This window comes from Pelodiscus sinensis, chromosome 2 (assembly GCF_049634645.1).
Source record: "Pelodiscus sinensis isolate JC-2024 chromosome 2, ASM4963464v1, whole genome shotgun sequence".
Taxonomy (NCBI): Eukaryota; Metazoa; Chordata; order Testudines; family Trionychidae; genus Pelodiscus; species Pelodiscus sinensis.
In genome coordinates, this window is record NC_134712.1 from 146,316,653 (window position 1) to 146,340,049 (window position 23,397).

A 23,397-nucleotide genomic window follows, 5' to 3' on the forward strand; every position below is an offset into this window, starting at 1 on the left:
TGCAGGGTGGAATCTTTACTCAGACATTGCTCGTCTTCACCTGAAAGTCTGGCTCCTGATGGGCTAACGACAATGGACCAACTTTGTTCAAAACAAGTCCAACACAAGTGCCTCAATAGCCAAAAACCTAATGCAGGACAGACATACTCTCAAAAATGGTGATGTTTTCCGTTCTGGTCAATAAATCACTCTATTTCACTACCTTTTGTACCCTTCTCCATATATGGTATACTGGACTATATTTTAGATTTAAAGAAGCAAGGACTCACAAACTGTTCTGTATGAGTGCACCTTGGCACAATTTTGAGTAAATGACTTTGGTAGATGGCCACACATTATTTGCACACCCCACTATGAAACATTTTCTAAATGGACTGAATAATTGTTTTATTGGCAAGGTGAGGAGAGCACAGACATCTACTTTGTTATGAGATCTCAACATGGTCCTTTGAATCCTCACAGGGAACCTTCTGAGGCCCTAGCCAATTGTTCGCTACTACACCTCTGTATCCAAAATTCCACTCAGATGCCAGCATCGTTTGTCTTCATGCTCTGGATATGCGCAGGGAAAGGACAAAATTGTTTAGGAAATCCCCTCTACTCCTTTCTTTTTATTGAGAAGCAAGTCAAAAGGGGAAGCTATTTCTAATTAGAGATTCTCCAGATGAATATCCCTCTGCATTCACCTCCCATTACAAGAAAAATGGCATTCCTGCTTCTCCATTATACACACCTTCCATGAGAGCAGTGGCTTTTATACAGACTGTGCTAACTTTTGACACATGCGTCTACCTACATTTAGTAAACATTGTCATAGAATAAAATTGCTATGCAGGACACACAATTTGGCCTTGCAGTACTCACATATTCAGACATAAATTCCAAAGACCTTCCTTTTATAGAGAGGTACTGCTCTGTAGTCACTTACAGGCAGTCCCCAGGTTACGTACAAGATAGGGACTGTAGGTTTGTTCTTAAGTTGAATCTGTATGTAAGTCGGAACTGGCGTCCAGATTCAGCTGCTGCTGAAACTGACCAGTGGCTGACTACAGGAAGCCCCTGCCCCGGGCTTCCTGGAATCAGCCGCTGATCAGTTTCAACAGCGGCTGAATCTGGACGCCAGTTCTGACTTACATACAGATTCAACTTAAGAACCCCAGGCATCCCCAAGTCAGCTGCTGCTGAAACTGATCAGCGGCTGATTCCAGGAAGCCCGGGGCAGGGGCTTCCTGTAGTCAGCCACTGGTCAGTTTCAGCAGCGGCTGACTTGGGGACGCCTTGGGCAGAGCAGCTGGGGTGCTGCTGGGTTGGTCCAGTAGCGCCGCCGCTCCTCGGCGCTACTGGACCAACCCAGCAGCACCCAAGCTGCTCTGCCCCAGGCGTCCTGATTCAGCTGCTGCTGAATCTGACCAGCAGTGGCTGAATCAGGACGCCTGGGGCAGAACAGCTGGGGTGCTGCCCGGTTGGTCCAGTCGTGCCCAGAGCGGTGCTACGGGACCAACTGGCAGCACCCCAGCTGCTGTACCACAGGTGTCCGGAGCAAAGCCACGGAGCACGGGGGCAGCGGGACAGCCCAGACGTGCCGTGGCTGTCCTGCTGCCCGCGTGCTCTGTGGCTTTGCTCTGCTTGCCCTCCCCCCCCCCCGTCTCCCTGGTCTGCAGACCAGGGGGACGGGGGGGCAAAGCAGAGCCAAGCCGCGGAGCGCGTGGGCAGCGGACAGCCCTGTCCGCTGCCCACGTGTTCCGCCGCTTTGCTTCCTCTCCCTGGTCTGCTGGAGACCAGGGAGAGGAACGGCCCCGTTCGTAACTGCGGATCCGACATAAGTCGGATCCGCGTAACTCGGGGACTACCTGTACAGTAAAACCACTGATAGGCTCACTTCTTGAAGAGGAGGAGCAGGTTACTCATCTTGTCCGCTAACTGACAATATTCCAAATGGTTGTCCCTTGCTGGTGCTCCACGTTCCTCACTACTCCCCTCTGCTTCAGAGTTGCATTGATATTTCTCCATTTATAGGGACAGTTGGCAGCGCACTGTGGTTCAATCCTTGCAGCATTGCAAGATGGTGCTGTGTGTGTGCTGCCACATGGGTTGCTGCTGCTATAAATCTGCCGCAGGGCCAAAATGCCTACAGTGGAGCACCCCCATCACCAACCATTTCAAAAAAACTGTTACTGCACAAGGTGAGTAATCACCTCCTTTTGTTTCATTTCTAGTGGATAGGTGTAATCCAAAAATAATACAAAGTGAGCACTGTATACTCTTTTTTTCTACATTTTCAATATTGATTTAAATTACAACCCAGAATACATTCTCAGATATTAATACATTTTAGCTGGTATTCTATTTGTGTGATTAACTGCAATTAATTTTTTAGTTAATCACATGATAAATTGGTGTCCATTGTCAGAACACAGAGCCAGTTCCAGGCAATTCTTGCAGAAGGCTAGCTTCTCACTATCTCTGCAGCCCTCTGTATGTTCCATTTCTATAAATGTATTTACAAAGAGGGCCTCCTGGCTTCAGCTCTTGGGATTTCCGAAGGAGGTCCAGCCTATAATTGAAGAATTGCTTTTTGATGGCCCTAAACTCTGTATTGACAGCATAAACAAATCTCTGAACATGTTGAAGTACTCTAGGGCCACTTCATGTTCTCTGAAGAATTTTTAAGCCTACCCAGCACAAAAGAGAGCTTAAGTTCCAGATAAGGCAGGGCAAGATCTTTGTGTTATTTCAGGCTTTTAGGAGTTATATGCACCTCTGTGCAAAAGCCAACGTTTCAAAGAAGAGAAAATCACCTACTTATGGACCTTGGACCCCACAACTTTCCAAGCACCAATTTTGACAGGGTGACCAAGGACCTGTGCTACCATCCTTTTTTTTTTTTAATCAACTGTAATGGTTCACTTGTTGTGGTTGGTTTTTTTTTTTTTTTTTTTTTTCTCCCCCCCCCTCCCCCCCCCCCCATCCTTTCAGCAACTGCCTTCATAATTTTTGGGAGTCTTAATCACTATGGGCAAGCTGCATTTTTCAAGATCCTCCTTATAAGGTACTCCCTCCTCTTCCACCTGGCAACTTCCCTGTCCTGATCCTCTTTAAGGACACTCTGGTCTCTCCCCACCCCTCAAAAAAAGTGGTGAGAGGCTCAACACCTTTGTGGAAGCACAAAAAAGCAAAATGGTAACATGTACAGCAAATAAATCCATCACCAGAGCAAGAGGATCAGTTCTCAGCCCCCAACTTTCAGGATGTGTGGGGTTTTTTTTCATATCCATCCATCCATCTAATAAAATTGTCGTCGTCTTTTTCTTCCTATATATATTTAAAAAATGTCCGTCTGCCCAATGATCTAGGGGTCCATTTGTTCAAGAGCGCCTTCTAAACAGTAAAAACTACAACTACCAAATTTGGTATGCAGCTTCCTTTTATCCTAATTTTTAAAGCAAGGTAAGGGTTTGGTTGTTCCAGGACAATGGGATATGCCTGGAATTTCATTTTCTCATAAAACAAATAAGAAGTGGTCTGGTAGGAGGAACAGTTACACTGAAGAATACCTACAGGACAGAAGCAAGGGGCCAGAGATGGGACCCAGACAACTATAACCTCATTGAGCTAGCAGGAGTGGAGAAAAGGACAGCCAGAGCCCCCCACAGCCCCCCACTTCCTTGCCCCCCAAACCTTTCTGTTCTTCGAGTTCTTGTTCACATTGAGTCCAAGCAGGTGTACACACACCGTATGCACGAGTGTTGGAAATTTTTCCCGTAGCAACTCCCATAGGGTCAGCTGTGAAGAGCCCCTAGAGTGGTGCCTCTGTCAGTGCATACATACCACTGTCAACCCTAACCTCCCTCAGTTCCTTCTTAGTCTGTGGTGGCATTGGAACTTCCTAGCTCTTGCCCCAGCAAGCATCTGGTGTCTAGCTATAGCTCTTCGTTGTCATCTTCGTTAAGCAGAGTCTTCAGAGTAAACGAAGGCAAGTGCCCAGGAACTGTAGTCCCTCTGGGGCACCGGGGCAAGCCTAATGCCCCAGGCTTTAAATAGTGTGAAGTCTGTAAGTGACCTATGCCCATCAGCAATCTTCACAACACGTGCCTCCACAGTATTGGTGAAGAATATGCACTGCAACGAGCAAGATTTGTAGAAGCTTTAAGCCCGGCACAAGAAAGGACCGGGAGTACAGACTCCAACAGCTCCTCAGGGAAGTGGTGCTAAAACCCCCTCAGAATGAGAAATCTGCCCCGGGAGCCAGCTCAGTACAGACCATTTTGGCCTTTGTGCGCAATATTGCACAGAAACTGAGCACAGCCAGAGACTCCTGACACTAGGATTCTCCAGCGCTGAAGACTGCAGGGCTGAGGCACAGGTCTACCTTGCCAGCAGAAGGAAGGACAGAGGCAGATTTCTCCCACCTCCCTCCCCCTTGTAAGCTCTGGTAGAGACAGGGACAAACATGGCAGAAGTCCCTAGTGTGAGAGATCCAATGCATGCTGTCAACTATGGTCCCGGGAACAGTGCTATCGAGTCCAGCACACGGCCAAGCACCGAGACATGAATCCAGTGCAGGTCTTGAACAACTCCACTCTGGACACCTTTGGTGTGGCGAGACACCTTATAGAGATCTCTGAGGCAGAGGTGTATCCAAGATGCAGGAAAAATCACCAGCAGTGCTGGGACCGCATGGCTCAAGGGGGAAGCTAGCAATGCTGCATCAACCGCTATCCACAGAACGGTACTGGGAAAGGTTATTCTCCTCAGAGGGGCCACCTTCACCAGTGCAGCATGCCCCCACTGACAGTACCAATCGGCACAGAGGTGACTGATGCTTTGGGTCTGGGGTGCGGGGCCAGCCTAGGCAACCTGAGCAACTAAGGACTGTGGTCACCCATAGACATGAGACTTTACATCTCTGTAAAAAATAAGAACAGTCAACTGGCCTGCCAGATAGTCCAACCTTAGCTACAAGGTCAGTGTATACAGACAATATGACAACAATGTTCTACATAAACAAGCAGAGGCGTGTGTGGTCATTGTGACTCTGTGATGTGGCACTATTGCATAAAGTGCAAGATTCACTTGGAAGTCCAGTACCTACTGGGACTACAGAATACACTGGGGGATGCCCTCCACAGAACCTTTATGGTCCACAAGTGGTTAGTCAGAGAAGATGTGATACAATCTTCCACAGGTGGGGACCTCCCCATCTAGATATGTTCACCACTCCAGAGTACAAAGGGTATAGACTTTTGCTTATTCCACAATCACTCCCATCAGGGTTCCATGATTGATGCATTTGCTTGTCACTGGGACAGTGGGACCCTCCTATATTCGTTTCCCCTGGTTCCCTTGGTACATCCAGGTCCTAAAAGCCCTCAGGAACAAGGCCCATATAATCCTGTTGGCGCTGGCATGGCCACACCAACATTGGTTCGTCACACTGCTCAGCTTGTCAGTGGAAACCCTGATAGCCATTCCGCTGTACCCAGACCTCCTGAGACAGCAGCAGGGAATCAGACATCCAGATCTGTGCTCCCTCCACCTAAAAGCATGCAAGCTAGATGGTTCAATCTGCTAGAGGTTCAGTGCTCAGTCCAGGTACAAGAGGTCCTGTTGGGCAACAGAAAGCCCTCTACCGGTGTGGCGTATTTGGCCAAATGAAAAAGGCTCACAACTGGTGTGTCAAGTGGAATGTTCCCCCAGGGTGGGCACCCGTTCCAGAGAGGGTAGAGTACCTGCTGCACCTATGGTCACAGGGTCTAGCACCCTCGTCAAAGTTCCTTTGGAAGCGGTATCCACCTTCCACCCAGGTTGCTCCCAGCATTCCTTGTTTGTCTACCCATGGTAACTCATTTTAGAAAGGAGTTGGACAAGTTATATCCGTATTATCGTCCACCTGTACCTGCTTGGGATATGAACTTGGTACTTAAACTTATGGGACCACCCTTTGAACCAGTGGCTGGGTGTTCTTTGCTTCATCTTTCTGAAGGTTCCAAGATTTACACTCCTGAATTCTTTTCATACAAGAACATCTGTAGGTTTTATTTTTTTAATGTTTGATGCACTTAGTATTCAGCATCACTGATCTAAATATGTGGCAGTAAGTTGCAGAATAATTTGCACTTGTTAATGCATGCCATCGCTAGGTCTCAAAACACCTTACAAAAGTGAGTGTGCATTATGTCCATCTTGTAGAGCTGTTTAGCCCAGAGTCATATAGCAAGCTAGCGGCAATTGCTGGAAAAGCGGCAACTTGCTTGGTTCCAGGTTCTGCATTCTAACTTCCGTGTGCTTCTGTCTGCTCAGAAAAGGGAATGCTATTTCTTAATTCTTTGATACTACTGTATGTTTTATTTTCATTGTCTCCAAACCTTTCTGCCCTTGACGAGGGCAGAGAAGTCCCAGGAATACAGAACAATAATAAGAAGGGAGGGTTTTTCCCCCCTTATTTCCTTCCTCCCATATTTTGCTGTCCATTTATAATGGCAGGATTAGGCTGTGTGTGATCCCTCTCTTCTCCCCTCCTGCCCCCCCACCCCCACCCCCCGACTGATAAACATCAGACTTGCACATTATGTGCCCTTGTTGGTAGAGGAAGCAGCCAAGAGTGCAGGTCTTTATTTGGTTTTGGTAATTTGGAGATTTGTCTTCCAAAATGAGGCTGACTTGGCTACGGCTGAAAGGACAACTGGGCTGAGCAAAGACTGAAAAGTTAACTAACAGCTGGGTGCAGGGGAAGATGGTAGGTTAGAGAGGGGACATTTATTTAAAGGGGAAAAAACTGAGAAAATCGTATTGTACTCCTGGCAAGTTTCTTTTTGTTTACCTAACATTAATCTAAAAAAGATAAATTAATATTGGGTTAAGGACTGTCTGTGAATTTGTTCAGTGTCTGGTATATTTAAGCTCCATGTAGGAGGCCTTTAGCCACAACTGAAATAAAAATAGAAAACAAAATGACCTGATTGCAGGGAAATCATTTATAAAATATCATTCAGACTCTATAGTTTGTACATTTAAAGTAATTTGGTTTGCTAGACAACTTTATAGCGAATATCTTATTTTGCAGACAATGGTACATGGACTCAGCTCTGGTTGGTGTCAGATTATCATGAACATGGATCGCTCTTTGATTACCTAAATCGGTACACAGTTACTGTGGAAGGAATGATAAAGCTTGCTTTGTCTACTGCTAGTGGACTTGCACATCTTCACATGGAGATTGTTGGCACACAAGGTAACTTTTTATAAGTGTTCAGTCTCATATATGACCTTATGTTCCTAAAAGGAAATAGAGCATTTCAAGACCTATATTTCCATAGTGAAGATTATCAAGAGAATTAAGGAGGGCCTTGTCTGAATTTGAGTCTCTTTGCTGTTTGATGTGGTATCATTTAAATTGTACAAACATATATCCTTTTACATGAGTTGCGCAGAAACAACCTTCTGCAAAAGTGGACAATTTCTTAAAATTGTGGTAAATCTGCAGATCTTGTATTAACTGTGAATAGATTCCTAGAAAGGTGTGTTAGAGGTTTAAAAAAAAAATGTAGACACTTGTGCAGTATCCTAGTTCTTAAAATGCTTGTATGCTTTATATACATGAGAGATTGTCCTTTCATCCACTGTAGGTACATGCACACTGAGTGCACATGAGCTTAGGCATGGGCTTTTGGTCAGTAATACCTGTTGGGACAGTATGTGGGTCTTGACTGTCCTCCCTTAGGTCCTCAGTTGAAGGCATAAAGGATAAGGTTGTCCATCTCCGTCTGTTCTCATAGCACATAATTGCAAGTCCCAGTGATGCCTCATGCTCGCTGTCTTGTGCTTTATCAGCAGACGTTCTTGAGCAAATAGTGAGTTAGCCTTTGCTTTTATAGTGTTTCCTTTGTTCTTCCTGTGTGTGTGTGTGTGTGTGTGTGTGTGTGTGTGTGTGTGTGTGTGTGTGTGTGTGTGTGTGTGTGTGTGTGTGTGTGTGTGTGTTTTTAAAAAAAAAAAAAAACCAGCAGTCGTGTCCCTGTCAAGCACAGCCCCCATGTTTACAGAGACTGCTTCATGGAAACTTCCCCTGTTCTCTCCTCCCGAAGTCTCTGTAGGGAGCTCAGACCCCCCCCTCATGGACAGGGGCTGCTGCTACCCCATGCTACTGCCTCTATTAGAAGCAGTAGCAGGTAGCTGGTCTGCATGGAGAGCGCTTTTTTATTTATTTATTTTTTTATTTATTTTAAACTCTTCTCCTCATGGACTGGCTCCTGCCTGGCACCCCAAGCTGCTGCCTTTGATACTGAGGCAGCAGTGTGGGATTGCAGGGGGCTCCCCGGGGGTGGGGCCAGACTAAACTGGCTGCCGTTTCTTCCTCTCCTCTCCTCCTCCCCTCCCACCCTCCGGTTTATAGAATAGTTGGCCAACAACTAGGAATTAATGCGGTTCATCAACTGTTCTCTTACCCGATAGCTAACATCCCTACCTCCAGAAGCTGTCTGGTATCAGACTGGGTTCAAGAGCACAGCTCCTCCAGCAATTATGGGAGCCAGAGACTTGCTCTGCATGTTGGTACTAGACACTCATATGCAGAACACTCTAACAGTGGTCTTAGTAATGGCAAAGCCAATCATACCTCTGAAACCTTCAGTTATAAGGGTTCCAGGTACATTTACTGGCACCACTGTATCCTTTTCAGAGATACTTTTCCTGACAAAGTTGTCCAATGAAACCTTAAACTGTTAATTATATTACATGTAGCTGGTCCTATGTGAATAGCTTTACCCATCAGTGAAGGATTGCTGGGCCCTGTCAAATTTCTCTGGCACAGACTTCAAAGAAAGTGGACTGTCGTGACCAGGTGCCATTTGAGGGGTTGAACAATTTCTTTAATCGCTTAGCTCCAGGTACCCTTTTAGTAGGGAATAAGAAATTGGAGCAAGTACATTACAAATTACAAAAAAAAATTAGGAATAAGAGGGTTAATTCGTTTGGCATGTAAACTTACTCTACATCTACTCTCCAAGGGTATGTCTACACTACCCCGCTAGTTCGAACTAGCGGGGTAATGTATGCATACCGCACTTGCTAATGAAGCCCGGGATTTGAATTTCCCGGGCTTCATTAGCATAAGCGGGGAGCCGCCATTTTTAAATCCCCGCTGCTTCGAACCCCGTGTAGCGCGGCTACACGGGGCTCGAACTAGGTAGTTCGGACTAGGGTCCTATTCCGAACTACCGGTACTCCTCGTGAAACGAGGTGTACCGGTAGTTCGGAATAGGCACCCTAGTCCGAACTACCTAGTTCGAGCCCCGTGTAGCCGCGCTACACGGGGTTCGAAGCAGCGGGGATTTAAAAATGGCGGCTCCCCGCTTATGCTAATGAAGCCCGGGAAATTCAAATCCCGGGCTTCATTAGCAAGTGCGGTATGCATACATTACCCCGCTAGTTCGAACTAGCGGGGTAGTGTAGACATACCCCAAATGAAAATCACTAACAGACTCTATTATTGTAATATGACTTTACAATTGGGCTTTACTGAATGGGATATGGAGGAATAGTTTTTAAGTTTATTGTGGCTGAAGGCTTGGTAGTAGCCACTGCAGTCAACTCTCAATCCAGCAGCTATTCATGGCAATTTTAACCAAGCAGAGGTTTTTCTGTCTCCACATAACACGTACCTAGGGAATGCTAAGTTAATGTTGAGGGACACCCCTTTGAGGGGTGCTATGTCTTGAGCAAAAAGACTCATGAATAGGGATGTAAAAGAGTAGTTGACTACCTCCATAAGCCTAGGCTTATTGGCTAGTTGAGTTGACTACTTGCATTTTTCTCTCTCTTCTCCCCCCCCCCCCCCTCTATTTCATGGGTTCACTGAACAATACATTTAAGGTTTTCTGACCCATGATCTGTTTGACCTAAGATGACACAGTCCTAGCATTTTTGGGCCCTGGAGAGAGATCCAGATTGAGAGGATCCGTCCATATCTTGTTGGAAGACTTGGGGTGAAAGAAGCCACCTATTGTACGGGTGTCGCACATGCACAAGCTCCCCCAGTTCCTTCTCAACTCCCTCCGGTCACAGACAGAGGTCAGCAATGTTTCCAATCTCGTGCTTTAGATCAGTAAACTCGTTATATACTTCTTACCTTTAGTTAGTTATTTCCCCCATTAATGTTGTTTGTTTTAGTTTATAAAAAAAAAAAAAAAAACCTCCAGGCTCTTATCCCCATAGATAGTGCTAGTCCATACCAGTGTTTCTCAACCAGTGGTATGAGTACTACTCAAGAGAAGTCTGGGGGAATACGTCAACACAACTGAAATTTGGAGAAAACTAAGGGTTTTTTTGTGGTGTTTTACAGTGCTTTATTTTTGTACGTTTTACACTCAAATATTGCATTGCCTGCCTGGCTACGATTACTTTTTAAACAAATGTGTTGCAATGGTAGAAAATAACTGTCTGAAAACTGTAGGTACTGGGAGTAGTTATCATTTTTTTTGTTTGTTTTTTGAAAGGGGTACTTTATAAAAAAAAAAAGGTTGAGAAACACTAGCCCATACCATGACCAGCTTTCTGAGTTTTAAGTGATGTTCCTCATGTAAGGATCCTATTCCTGTCTTGGACGGACACTCAACGTATCCACTGCCTCTGAGAGGCACATGTTGCACTGAAACATCTTAACTGTGCTAATCTGAAGCCAGAGCACAGCATGACAGATCTGTGCCTCAAGCTGATTGTGCTCAAAAGTTGTTAAAACCAGCTTCAGATGTGGGTCAGCAACCCAAGAAACCCCATGCACAAAAGGAGAAAAAATCCTCAGAAAAAGCGCTTCCACCTTAGACTCCAGTTCCTAAGCTCTTCTCTCCGGTGCCGAGAGCGGCTCCAGTGCTGAAATCCAGCACCACCACAAAAGAGGGTTACAGGCAGTCCCTGGGTTACGTACAAGATAGGGACTGTAGGTTTGTTCTTAAGTTGAATTTGTATGTAAGTCGGAACTGGCGTCCAGTTTCAGCCACTGTTGAAACTGACCAGCGGCTGAGTACAGGAAGCCCGAGGCAGAGCTGCTTCCGACTTACATACCTACAAATTCAACTTAAGAACAAACCTGGTGGTGGAAGGAGACTTCCCGTGCTCCCCCACCCCCAGGCCAATCAGAGCGGGGGAGTGTGCAAAGCCTCCTCCTACTCTGCCAGGAGTGCACAGTGCTTCAAAGAGCGCATGTAGAGGAAATTTGTGCACTTCTCTCCCCTCCTCCCCCGGACCCTAATTAGCCTGGGGGCAAGGGAGCGGCAGGGCCTCTGCAGGCCAGATCAACCCTTCTGGCAGGCTGGATCCAGCCCGTGGAGGCCCTTTTGCCCACCCCTGTACAAGACTCCTATTTCCATTCATCCTGCTCATACACTATTTCTTCTCTTTGTTCTTAGTACCCAACACAACCTGTACAAGGTCCTAGCATTTGGCTTTTTGACGGCCCACAGAGTTTTTTTTCAAAGGTGCTGTCAGTTGTTATGGCATACCCAAGGAAAGAACTTGTAATCCTATTTCCTTACTTTGACACCTATCCCCTCAAAGCACACTCTGAATCCGATGCTCGAGGCTCCCTCTCCATCACAAGACAAGTCTTCCGACATCTTGGTCTACAGATGAACAAAAACAAGTCAAATTCCTGTTCAAAAGATGCAGTTCATAGGGGCATACCTCGACTCCACATGTGCACTTGTTCCCCTCCCTCTGGATCATTTTCAGAACATTGTGAACTTGGTCAGGACACTGCACTTCTCTCCCAAAATCACAGCTCATGACTGCCTTTAGTTAATAGGCCACATGGCAGCTTGCAACGTTGTCATCAAAAATGCTCCTTTGCACATCAGGTGCCTGTAGGAGTGGCTCAGGACCGTCTACAAGCCCAACATCCATTAACAAAGTCCTTCATCATCCCACTCTCAGTGAAGTCTCCTCTCTGGTGGTTGATACAAAAAAAAATCTGTGTTCCAGTGTTATGTTCCTCACTGCAGAACCATGTGTTTCCATGATGACAGATGCATCCCTGACAGGCTGGGCTGCACACTTGCAGCACCATATGGCTCATAGGTACATTCTAGACTCTGTACATGGGGAGCTTAGACCCCTTGTGGACAGGGGCTGCTGCCATCTCAAATTGCTGCCTCTGTATCAGAGGTAGTGGTGTGGGGCAGCAGGGAGCCAGTCTGCACGGGGAGCTGGTTTTTAAATTGGTTTCCCTAGTGGACCAGCTTTCACCTGCCCCCTCATGATATAGAGGCAGCAGTGTGAGGTGGCAGGGGGGTCTCCCCGGGAGTGGGGCTGGAAGCATCAAATAGTTGTGTAACCACGTGGAATGTTAGCAATTACTCAGATAAAAATTATCAAACATCCCTAATTGTACACTCACTGTGGCAGGAATTTAAAATCTACTTAAAGCATACTGCTTGGGAAACTCAAATATTTGTACAAACTCAAAGAAATGGTTACTTCCTTTTAAAGAACTTGTGGTTCAGGATGTTTTGTGTACATGCATTTTGTGATGTACGTTGCTGTCCTTTCCTTCTAGTATTGGCAAGAGTTAAGTGCAAAGGAACTGTATGGGGAGAGGGGTTGAGTTGATCCTGTCCTTTAGTCTTTCAGTTAGGCATAAAAACACTCAGGGTTCTTGTATCTCTCTGAGGGTTACTGCTGAGCAAAAGTCCCAGCTCAAGTATATTAGGTTCACACTAATCTCCAGTGAGTGGAATATATTAAAACCAATGAAGTGTTCAAAAATGTCAGTACTGTATATAATAGATCTTAGTGAATTCTCTCACATAAAAGTCTTCATTATACACACAGTGCTACAGGCTTGTGACTCAAGTGGCCAAATGTAAGAGCTTAATGTTTTTATTTTGAGATATTTGCTATCGTACCTATTTGTCAGAAACATAAGAAAAAGTAATTAAAGTTGCTCTGTAAATGCTTTTTGTTTAATCTGGGGAAAGAATATTCTTCGCAACAAAAGGACACAGTTTTCAGTATTTGATAAACTATGATCTTACCACTGAAGGAGTTGGATTTTTCATAAATCCTAGAACTTTCTTCATATGCTTTTGAACACAGATTGTGGCTCATGTTTCATATCCCAATAAACATGAGCCTGAAATTATTTCAAAGTGGTCTCCATTTCTTTTTATTTTTAATTAACATTTTCATTATAAGTATATGGTCTTAGATGGCTTGTATAATGAAGCTTCATATAAAGGAAGATAGTCTTGCTACTGAAAACATAAGCACTACCCACAGAGAATTAATTGTTTGATACATATTTGTACTGGTGTGTGTCACGATTTGAAGATGAAGAAAGTTATAAATTGGTGTCTTAACGAAGTCCAATTTAATCTCTTTTGTCAAAATTACCTGTGTAGAAAGCTTCCCAAGAATTTCAACAAAATACAGGTTGAACTTCTCTAATCCAGAACTCTATTGTCCAGACACATCCATCAACAAATTATTTTAGTAAGCCAGATGCCCACTTTTCTGGGTGTGGCCAAGCTTCCCATGGTCAAGTTTTACAGCCACCAGCCTGAACTCAAGTCTTCTGTGCTGTTATTTAGCTCTAATTTGCCCCTAAATGTCCTCTAAAAGCCCAGTAAGCAATGGAAGTGTTGGTAATTCTGCTAGACTTTTGAAGTGTAGCAACAGCCCTAGAGGCTGTTGCTACGCTTCAAAGGTGGAGGCGGCCTTATCGAATAATCAAATAATCGATACACTAAATTTATCATCCCTAGTTCAGTGTAATGTTCTGTTTATTCAACTATTGTTTTGTAGTCACGACTGTACAAATATAAATGTTTGACTCTAGTTACACTTTCCACTCAGCGGTAGAGAAATCACTGCAAAATTCCTAGAATATAGTGATCATATTAACTAATGTAAAAATTGTCAGATCACTGGTGTTCTAACAATATAGCATATCGTTCTGTTCCCTTCAAAAAGGGTTTCAATGAAACATCAGGCATCTACGTTATAGATACAAATGTGATTCTTTGATTCATAATTTCAAAATCTTGAACTCCTGACTAGTGTGAGAATATGTAGTAGCGATTTTTCGGAAATATTCTTTAGTTAACAGTAGGGATTTGATTGGCTTTTTGCTCTTTCTACCTCTTTTTCTTTTTTTATGCAGGAAAACCAGCCATTGCTCATAGAGACTTGAAATCAAAAAATATATTGGTAAAAAAGAATGGGACATGCTGTATTGCAGATTTAGGATTAGCAGTAAGACATGATTCAGCTACAGACACAATTGATATTGCCCCAAACCACAGAGTGGGAACAAAAAGGTAAAGTCATAAATATACTGTATCAAATTATTTTTCTTAAATACTTCTCTTCTTTCTATTTGATAGTCATGGGTTTCAATGGCAGTGTAAATAATAGTTTACAAAACCATGTGCAGTAAGCCAGGCTTTCCCCACACCTGTCCTTTCTTGAGTACATTGGAACTACGTATGCATAAGTATCTTGCTGAATCTGGGTCTTACTGAGTCTACAGCACTTCAAAAATATCTGCAAATGGGGCGGACATTGTTAAAGCAGAGACTGGATATTGGGAGATCAGCACCTCTTGAATACCTGATCGGTATCTTCATAAATTGTTTAGATGATAATGCCTTGGGTACCTCAGATCTTCGACTACTTACTGCACTTAAAACAAACATGCCTCTAATTTGGCTCGCTTATGGTGCACTTGATACAATGTCAGTTAGCCGGACACCTGTACAATTGTGCTCTCCTTTCTCATTCTGTCATACTTAATCCACTGATCAGAGGAACATATTCTTGTCTAAGATGTCCATCTAGTACTTTTGAAACTCCTGGCAATTGCTTTTGAATCTGTCAGACAGCTTTCTATCCTTTGTCTCTCTGAAGAGAATCTAGTTGATGGCCATTACTTGAGCCTGGAGAGTGAAGGTGCTTGAGGCACTTTTGGCCTAATCCTATAGAGAAAAGGTGGTCCTGAGATCACATCACGTTAGGAATAAACTCCAGGTCTGTCCTCTAGATCAGTCAACCAACCTGGTCCTCTTTGCAAAGATACACTTGGCACAGGGAGAAAAAGTAAACCAAGAAAATGCACCCAGGATTTCACTTTTTATGTTTATAGAACCAAATTGTTCAGAGTCTTCTCCTACTTATTTATAGCCATAGTTGGGTGTTCATACTGTTCATCCCAGATGATACTGAAATGGATAACTCTGTGCATCTTGCTGTTACTATTTGGTAGATGTACTTCTCCACTGAGCATCAAGGCACTTCACCAGAATTCAAGCAATTATCTCCTGCCTATTTAAAAAGTGTGTCAATTTGAGATCGACATGGAGTAACCCCCACTGCTCTTTGTCACGTATTATGAATTGGATTTAGCTGCCAAAGTAGATGACAAGTTTGGGAAAGCAGTATTATCACTGTAGAAATAATGCTGCTGATTACTTCTCTTTCCCTCCTTCCTAAGGGGCTGCTGGTTGCCAGTCACCTAGAGGAGGATCCACACTGACATATACTATGCCTACATTAAGTGTGGTTCTTTGACATGTCAGTGTGGCTCCTATGAGCCAACCTTCATTTTTTTTCTTAAGAGCTCTCTATTGCAGGGTTCAGATTGCAAGGGGAGGGAGGGTCATAGCAATTCTGCTCTTTATACTCTTGTGTGGACTCAGTGAACAGCATTATGTGCAAAAACCAAAAAAAAAACAGTCTTGCAAGTGAAGCACATGAGCACTTATAGTTGATCCACACTGACAACAACATCTTGAGGAGTCAGTTACTGCATAGCTAGTAACTTTTCCCCATTCTCTAGCAGTCCCCAGCCATGCCTCCCACATTACAGCCCCTAGGGGTTGTGGTGGTTTTGGTTTGTTTTTTCATCTCTTGCCTCCAGTATTTCTAGCGATACATTCTAACGCCTATGTTTCTCCCTGCTCTCTAATACAAAATTCCTTCATCTTTATCCCTCGACCTGCTCCTACCTCAAATCTTTTTCCTCGGATCAATTAGTTACTGAGGGCACTCAAGCCCTGAAGCAGTTGTTGTCAATCTTTGTCTGTGTGGAGCTGCTGCTGCTGCTGCTACTCTTCTCTGTGTCTCCCCTGGATGTTGCAGCCACAGTGTTGCTTTGCTCCCCCTTCCCTTCATGGCTCCAACTTTGTCTCATTATCCTTTCACCTGCCTAAAATGACAGCATCTCAGAGGCTGCTTTGCTTCTTGCCTCCTTTTCTTTCTGGAACTATTGAACATATTTTCTATTAGTAATCCATTTCTAGTATTTCATCTGAACAGTTGAGGACTTTAAGGGTCACACATTGGTCACCTGGAAATAACTGAACTTCTTTTCATTGTACGGAGGCCATGTAGATTGGTGTGCGACTTGGGGGATATTGAAAAGTACTCTGAATTGGCTTAGTTTCTTCTGCTGACTAATTCAGTAGGTATTTTACCACTGACCTTAATGGAATTAAGGCCAACATGAAGTGACCATGATCATTTTACTCTTAATGTAGTCCTTCCAAATTTTCCTAATGTGTTAACTTCTGTTAAGCCAATTTGTTCAGTGTGTTGGACCTGAAGAAATTATGGAGAGAGCTTAGTGTTGTAAGCATTTTTATGGCATAAATACATTTTGGTTATTTTATTTTAATAGATACATGGCTCCTGAGGTCCTAGATGATTCCATAAATATGAAACATTTTGAGTCATTCAAGCGAGCTGACATCTATGCGATGGGATTAGTCTTCTGGGAAATAGCACGGCGATGTTCAATTGGCGGTATGTGACAGTTATACATTGAATATATTAAATTATAAGCTTTTGTACTGATTGTATTACAGAATCTAAAGTTTTTCATACCTATTTTCTTTGAACAGTTATATTTTGTGATACTATACATGGTTTATATTTAAATTTAAGTCATTTTATCCCTCCCTTCAATTAGCTAGTGCCAAATAGCTAAGAAACTTGACTAGGCTTGTACTGTAAATGATATATATCCATACCTTGCTGTGGAATAAATAAATGAAACTCCTCTTAAAATTGGAAGTCACACCTCTCAAATGATGCAGAATTTGTTCCAAAAGTCATATAGAAAAATGGCAAAGTTGGTGCCTGTGACAGTGAGAGACTAAATGTACTGGTAGAAGTATGTGCAAATTATGTTCAGTACATAGTTTAAAACTCTATCTTTCTGTCACAAATCATCTTTGGAAGTGACAGATTTTTTTATGGTTTTAAAAGGAACTAGTCTCTGTGTGGAATACTGTGCAATTCTGGTCTCGTATTTAAGGAAGTTGAATACAAACTGGTAGCATGTGCAAGTTACTAAGAAGGCTAGAGGATGAATGCAGAAACTTGTTTTATGAGAGGAGATTTAACAAACTTGGCTAATAAAATTAAGGCTATGGGAAGATAGGACTGCTTTATATAAATACAATTAGAGGAATGAACACAGGGTGGAGAGAGGACTTCAGTTAAGACCCAATGTTTGCACAAGAGCAAATAGATGTAAACTGGCCATCAACACATTTTAGACTTGAAATTAGAGTAGGGCAGTGATTCTCAGACTGTAGGTTGGAATACCAAAATGCATCACAACCCTGTATTAACAGTGTTGTGAGGACTGGCTTAGACTTGGTGGGGCTAAAGCCTGAGCAACACCTGGTAATCCGACACTCCGCTTTATCCGACCCTGCAGCCCCCGGGGACTTTGAGTTACTACTTTGTCAGATACAGCGCGGGCCGGGAGAACGGCCCCTGCTTGCTGCCCCGTCACTCTCGAAGCTGCTGCTGCCAGGAAGGACGCTTCCAGGCAAGAGGAGGAGCAGCAGCAGGAGCAGCTTCTCCTAGAGGGCAAGGGAACAGCTGATGCTGCTCCTGCGGGGGACGTCCTTGGCAGGAGTGGCATCAGCTGTTCCGTTGCTCTTTACAGTAGAGTCCGTATCATCTGACATATTCGGTAATCCAACCATGTGTCGGTCCCATTTAGATCGGATGATAGGGACTCTACAGTACTTTTATTATCAGAAGGGGATCAGAGTGCAATTGTGTTTAAGAACCCTTGGAGTAAGGTTTCTAACTATCAGAGGAATAGAGTTCTGGAACAGTATCCCAAGGTGAGTAGTGGGGGCAAAAACCCTACTTGTTTCAAGACTAAACTTGCTTAAATGGCATATGGTCAATCTGCATCTGCTGTTTGCACATATCTCCGCTACCTGGGGATGAGGCCCTAGATAAGGGCTTTGAGTTACTACATAGGATTCTTTTCCAGATGTCCTGCTGGTGGGTCTTGTTCACATGCTCAAGGTCTAAATATCATTTTCTTCCTGGTCGTCTTGTGATTTGGGGGGGAGGGAGAGGATTGTTTTTGCTTTACTCTGCAGCATGAGACCCAAGTCACCTGCTAGTCTGAACAAGTTAGGAAAGTCTACCATTTACTCTAGAAGTCCTCACATTTTAATTAGACTTCAGGAATTCAGACAGAGGTTTTGAGCCTATTGTAAGAATGGGTGAGGTTCTGTTTCCCCAGTCAGACCTTCTGTACACTACAGATGAGGGGTAGGCAATAAAACATCAGTATTTAAAGTTCACCATGGAAAACTCTCTCCCAATATTAGAAGGTGGTTATAGTTGCTCTTGTAGTTAGAGATCCACATTTTCCATTTCAAGAGTGAGTCTGATGCAGTTTTAGGATAAAGAATCACTTTCAAAATAAAACTTTAAAATAGAAACAAAGAAGGGTAAAGTATTTGCAATGGAATTTGCATTTTGTTCATGTAAATTGTAGCCAGTATTACTTTTTTATGCTTTATGATTAGCTTTTTAAAATAGATGTGGTTATGTAAGAATGAAGAGAGAGGATACAAATTAAACTGGTTTTGAAAGCTTATATGAATATCTTTTATTTCATTGCTGATTAAGCCACCAGTTTCTGTTCAAATTCAGGGAGACACACTTTCCCTAAGCCTGTAAACATTTTATTAGGAAATTTAAAAAGCTCATTAAGGCAATTGTGTGACCTTGATCAATCAGTTGGTAAAATTGGATATTTATTTTTTGTTTGTAGAGAGCTTTAAAATCTGTCAGTCAACAGTACTGTGTAAAACAAGCGTTTAGTTATATCAACAAATAATCCCTGAGAATGAGTTGACAAACTCTAATTGTGATTGTTAAACAGAAAGAAATGCTAAATCTTTTAACACTGCAGGGATACATGAAGACTATCAGTTACCGTACTATGACCTAGTCCCTTCAGATCCTTCAGTTGAAGAAATGAGGAAAGTTGTTTGTGAGCAGAAGCTGAGACCCAATATTCCAAATAGATGGCAAAGTTGTGAGGTGAGTATTACTAAATGTGCAAAAATTAAAATTCAAGCAGACTTTGCAGCTTTTATATCTTTAGGTACTCAAGTCAGTTTTTGTCTTGAGTTGGAGTTGAAAGTGTGTCTGAGAGAATGTTAGTGGCTTTGTGATAATTATGAGTTTACTAGATGATGCTGGTGGGTGGATATAATTACACACATTTAAAACTTTACAAACTCTGGCTAGTTTGCCAAAAAAAGTTCTTAGAACCCTTCCCTTGAAAAGTGGCTAAAGTTACTTGTGCATGAAATTGTGCGCCTATAAATTGCAAAACACATTTGTTCTAGATACATTTTATATTTCATTACTTGTAATTTAAAATATAATAAACTGAACAGAAATTCCAGAGGACGGTTTTTATCTAGTTTTCCAGCATCCTATAAGTGCCTAGCAAGTGACTGAATATTAACTAAGGAATGAAAACCAATCTATGCTGATAGTACTTTATTTGCAGTCCTGAAGATATGAAAAAGTGAAAGTAGTGTAATGGAAATTATGTATTTCCATTCTCTGGGTCTCTCTTGTTACAACGTACTGATGTAGACAGATTTACACTAGTGACATGGTGGCAAAAATGCAGAAAGGTACTAAAACCTTCTGTATACTAAGCCCATGTCTATGCTATGGGGATTATAGTGGTATAGCTAAGGATTTGTAGTTTAGAATAGGTATGTTAAATATTGGTTAATTTGAATAGTCTATTAACCTCATGCATTCTTTTCAGTTAGTCGACTGTTCTATAGTCCCTGGGCAGCCCCTGTCTGGGGGGCAGAGGTCTGAGCTCCCAGACCCGGTATGAGCCGGAACTGAGCTGGGCTGCCTGCCCACCTGGCTCCTAATACACTTTAAATGCAGAGCTGCAGCGGGGGGTAGGTCCAGGACCCAGTGCATGCTGGGAATAATGAGTTGGGCTGCTGGCCAGCCTGCTAAAAATGTACTGGGGGGTGGGGAATGTGTGTAATCTGTATCATTAACCTATAGGCTTTTGCTTATCGGTTAATTGGTTAACCAATTATACTATTACATCCCTAGTTTAGAACCAGCCTTTCACAGTGAAAGGGGTTTCCTTTGTTGCTGTAGGAACACTGCTTCCTCAAGTGATTAAGTTGATAAATACATTCTTCTGTTGACCCAACTGTGCACCTATGGTGTGGGGGAGGGATTAGGCTAGCATAGGTACTGCACTTTGGATATGGATTTTTTCACTCCATAGTGACATGGCTATGTCAGCCTAAATTTTGAGTGTAGACCAGGTCTTAGGATAAAGTGAACTAAAGCCAGTTTAGTTCTGAATGAGATTATCTACTCTAGATTAATGTGCTTTAACTTTTCATCTTTAGTTAATTAATCTTAACTTTCCTGCGTGCCTGTGTAGACAAACCCGAAGTCTGAGTTAGGGAAGTTAGATAACTATTAATTTAATAATCGTGAAACTGCTTCAAAATTTAGCCATTACACAATTATTCGGTCATCCCTGGGGGTGAGGTCGGCAGCCAGTGCACTCCCAGCCCCGCTCCTGGGGAGCCCCTGGCCACACTGTGTTGCTGCCTTGCAGAGTGGTAGGTAGAGCTGCTACAGAGGCAGGAGCAGCCCCTGTCGATGAGGGGCCCAAGCTCCTCACGGACAGAGGTTGCATCGGCATCCCACAAAGCAGCCTCTGTCTGTGGCAGCCTCCCCTTCCCTTCTATCTCTCATGCTGGGGGAGGAGGGAACAGGTGGCTCCATAGAATCGGTGTTCATGGGGAGCACTCTACCAGCTCCTGCCCTCCCCCAGCTACCTTTGTGGGAGGCAGCAAGGAGGAGGGGGCAGGCGGCTCCGCAAAGCTGGCACACATGGAGAGATGGCTTAAAAGCAGACTTCCTGCACATATTGTCTCCTGTCTGCCCGCCCTCCCCCCCCCCCCCCCACACACACACACTACTGTCTCTGCTAGAGAGGCAGATGCGTGGAGGAAGGCGCAAGTGGCTCTGCAGGAGCTGGTACACATGGGCAGCCAGCTTGAAAGCTGGCTTCCCATGTGTACTGTCTCTCACCTGCCCCCCTCACCCTCCATGCTGCTGCCTCTATTAGAGGCAGCAGCGTGGGGGGAGGGGGTGGAGGCAGGCAGTGCTGTGAGATTTGGTGCTCATGGGCAGCTGGCTTAAAAGCTGGCTCCTGCCTTCCCCCCACCCTGCCTTGCTGCCTCTGATCTGATAGAGGCAGCAAAGGGGGAGATGCATGTAGTCAATAGGTTTAACTGATAAGTCCAGGCTTATTAGATAATTGTGTAGTCACTCACATTTACATCCCTAGTCTTGAGTATATTAAGCTACTCCCATTTATCTCAGTAGGTGCTGAGTGACATTGATTTAAGAATCCAGGAAGGCATGACATTTTAAAGCCTCCTTGTTTCCCACTGAACTGTCAAACATTTACTTAGTGTTGATGCAAAAATCTGATATTAAACCAATTATTTTAAGTGGCCCCACGTTTTAAATTCAGTTTTACTGCAAATTAAATTACACAAGGTATTATTCTGATTGGCGTGGAAGAGTAAAAAGCTTAGAAGCAACACTGTTCTTTGGAATTCTGTTACATCCTTGCAGTGTAAGTGTATTTCATATAAGATTATTTTCCAGACTTTAAAATAGAGCTCTAGCTATCGCCTGCAGTTCAAAACTATAAAAATATTAGTAAAAACATAAAAATGGCCATATTGGGTCAGACCAATGGTCCATCTAACCCTGCTATCCTATCTTCCAGCAATGAAGCATCTGGCATTGACCAAAGAAAGAACAATACAATGCAACTACAAAGTAATCCATCCCCTATTATATAGCCCCAGCTTCTAACATGCAGAGATTTAGGGACACGTAGGCTGTGGGGTTGCATTCCTGAGTGTTGGTGCTAATAGCCATTGTTGGACCTTTCCTCCATGAATTTATCTAATTCTTTTTAGAACCCATTATTCTTTTAGCCTTCCACTCACAAGAAGTTCACAAGTTGACTGTGCATTGTGTGAAGTACTTCCTTATATTGGTTTTGAGCCTGCTTCCTATTCATTTTGTTGAGTGATACCTAGTTCTTGTGTTATGTGAAGATACAAATAATACTTCCTTACTATCCAAACTGTTTAGGATAGTCAAGACAGAAGCAGATTGTGAGGGACTCCAAAAAGATCTCAACAAACTGAGTGATTGGGCAACAAAATGGCAAATGAAATTTAATGTGGATAAGTGTAAAGTAATGCACATCAGGAAAAATAACCCCAACTATACGTACAGTATGATGGGGGCTAGTTTGGCTATGACAAATCAGGAAAGATCTTCGAGTTATCGTGGATAGTTCTCTGAAAACTTCCACACAGTGTGCAGTGGCGGTCAAAAAGGCAAATAGGATGCTAGGAATTATTAATAGTGATAGAAATGTAGCCGTGTTAGTCTGGGGTAGTTGAAGCAAAATGCAGGACAATGTAGCACTTTAAAGACTAACAAGATAGTCTTGTTAGTCTTTAAAGTGCTACATTGTCCTGCATTTTGCAGGAATTATTAAGAAAGGGATAGAAAATAAGACACAGAAGATCTTACTGCCCCTGTATAAAACTATGGTATGCCCACATCTTGAATACTGTGTACAGATGTGGTCTCCTCACCTCAAAAAAGATATTTTGGCCTTGGAAAGGGTTCAGAAAAGGGCAACTAAAATTATTAGGTGTTTGGACGGGTCCCATATGAGGAGAGGTTAAAGCGACTGGGACTCTTCAGTTTAGAAAAGAGGAGGCTGAGGGGGGATATGATAGAGGTATATAAAATCATGAGTGGTATGGAGAGGGCAGATAAAGTTATTGATTAGTTCCCTAAATAGAAGAACTAGAGGACACCAAATGAAATTAATGGGTAGCAGGTTTAAAACTAATAAAAGAAAGTTCTTCTTCACACAGCGTGTAGTCAACCTGTGGAACTCCTTGCCAGAAAATTAGAAAGCCTAATTCGAGCTACCTACTCCATGCCGCGTGTAGCCACGGGCACGGAGTCCAAACTACC

The 23,397-nt window shown here is 43.4% G+C and overlaps 1 protein-coding gene across 3 annotated transcripts in view; it reads left to right on the forward strand.

Annotated features, from left to right (window-relative positions):
• Nucleotides 1–23,397, forward strand: part of TGFBR1 (transforming growth factor beta receptor 1) — a 74,606-nt gene that overhangs the window by 46,359 nt on the left and 4,850 nt on the right. For all 3 annotated transcript variants that reach the window (XM_075921584.1, XM_014581783.3, XM_014581784.2), the window contains 4 exons: nt 7,064–7,231; nt 14,150–14,306; nt 16,664–16,788; nt 19,220–19,350. In XM_075921584.1, coding sequence (XP_075777699.1) covers nt 7,064–7,231; nt 14,150–14,306; nt 16,664–16,788; nt 19,220–19,350 — 581 coding nt within the window. The remainder of the gene's footprint in view (nt 1–7,063; nt 7,232–14,149; nt 14,307–16,663; nt 16,789–19,219; nt 19,351–23,397) is intronic.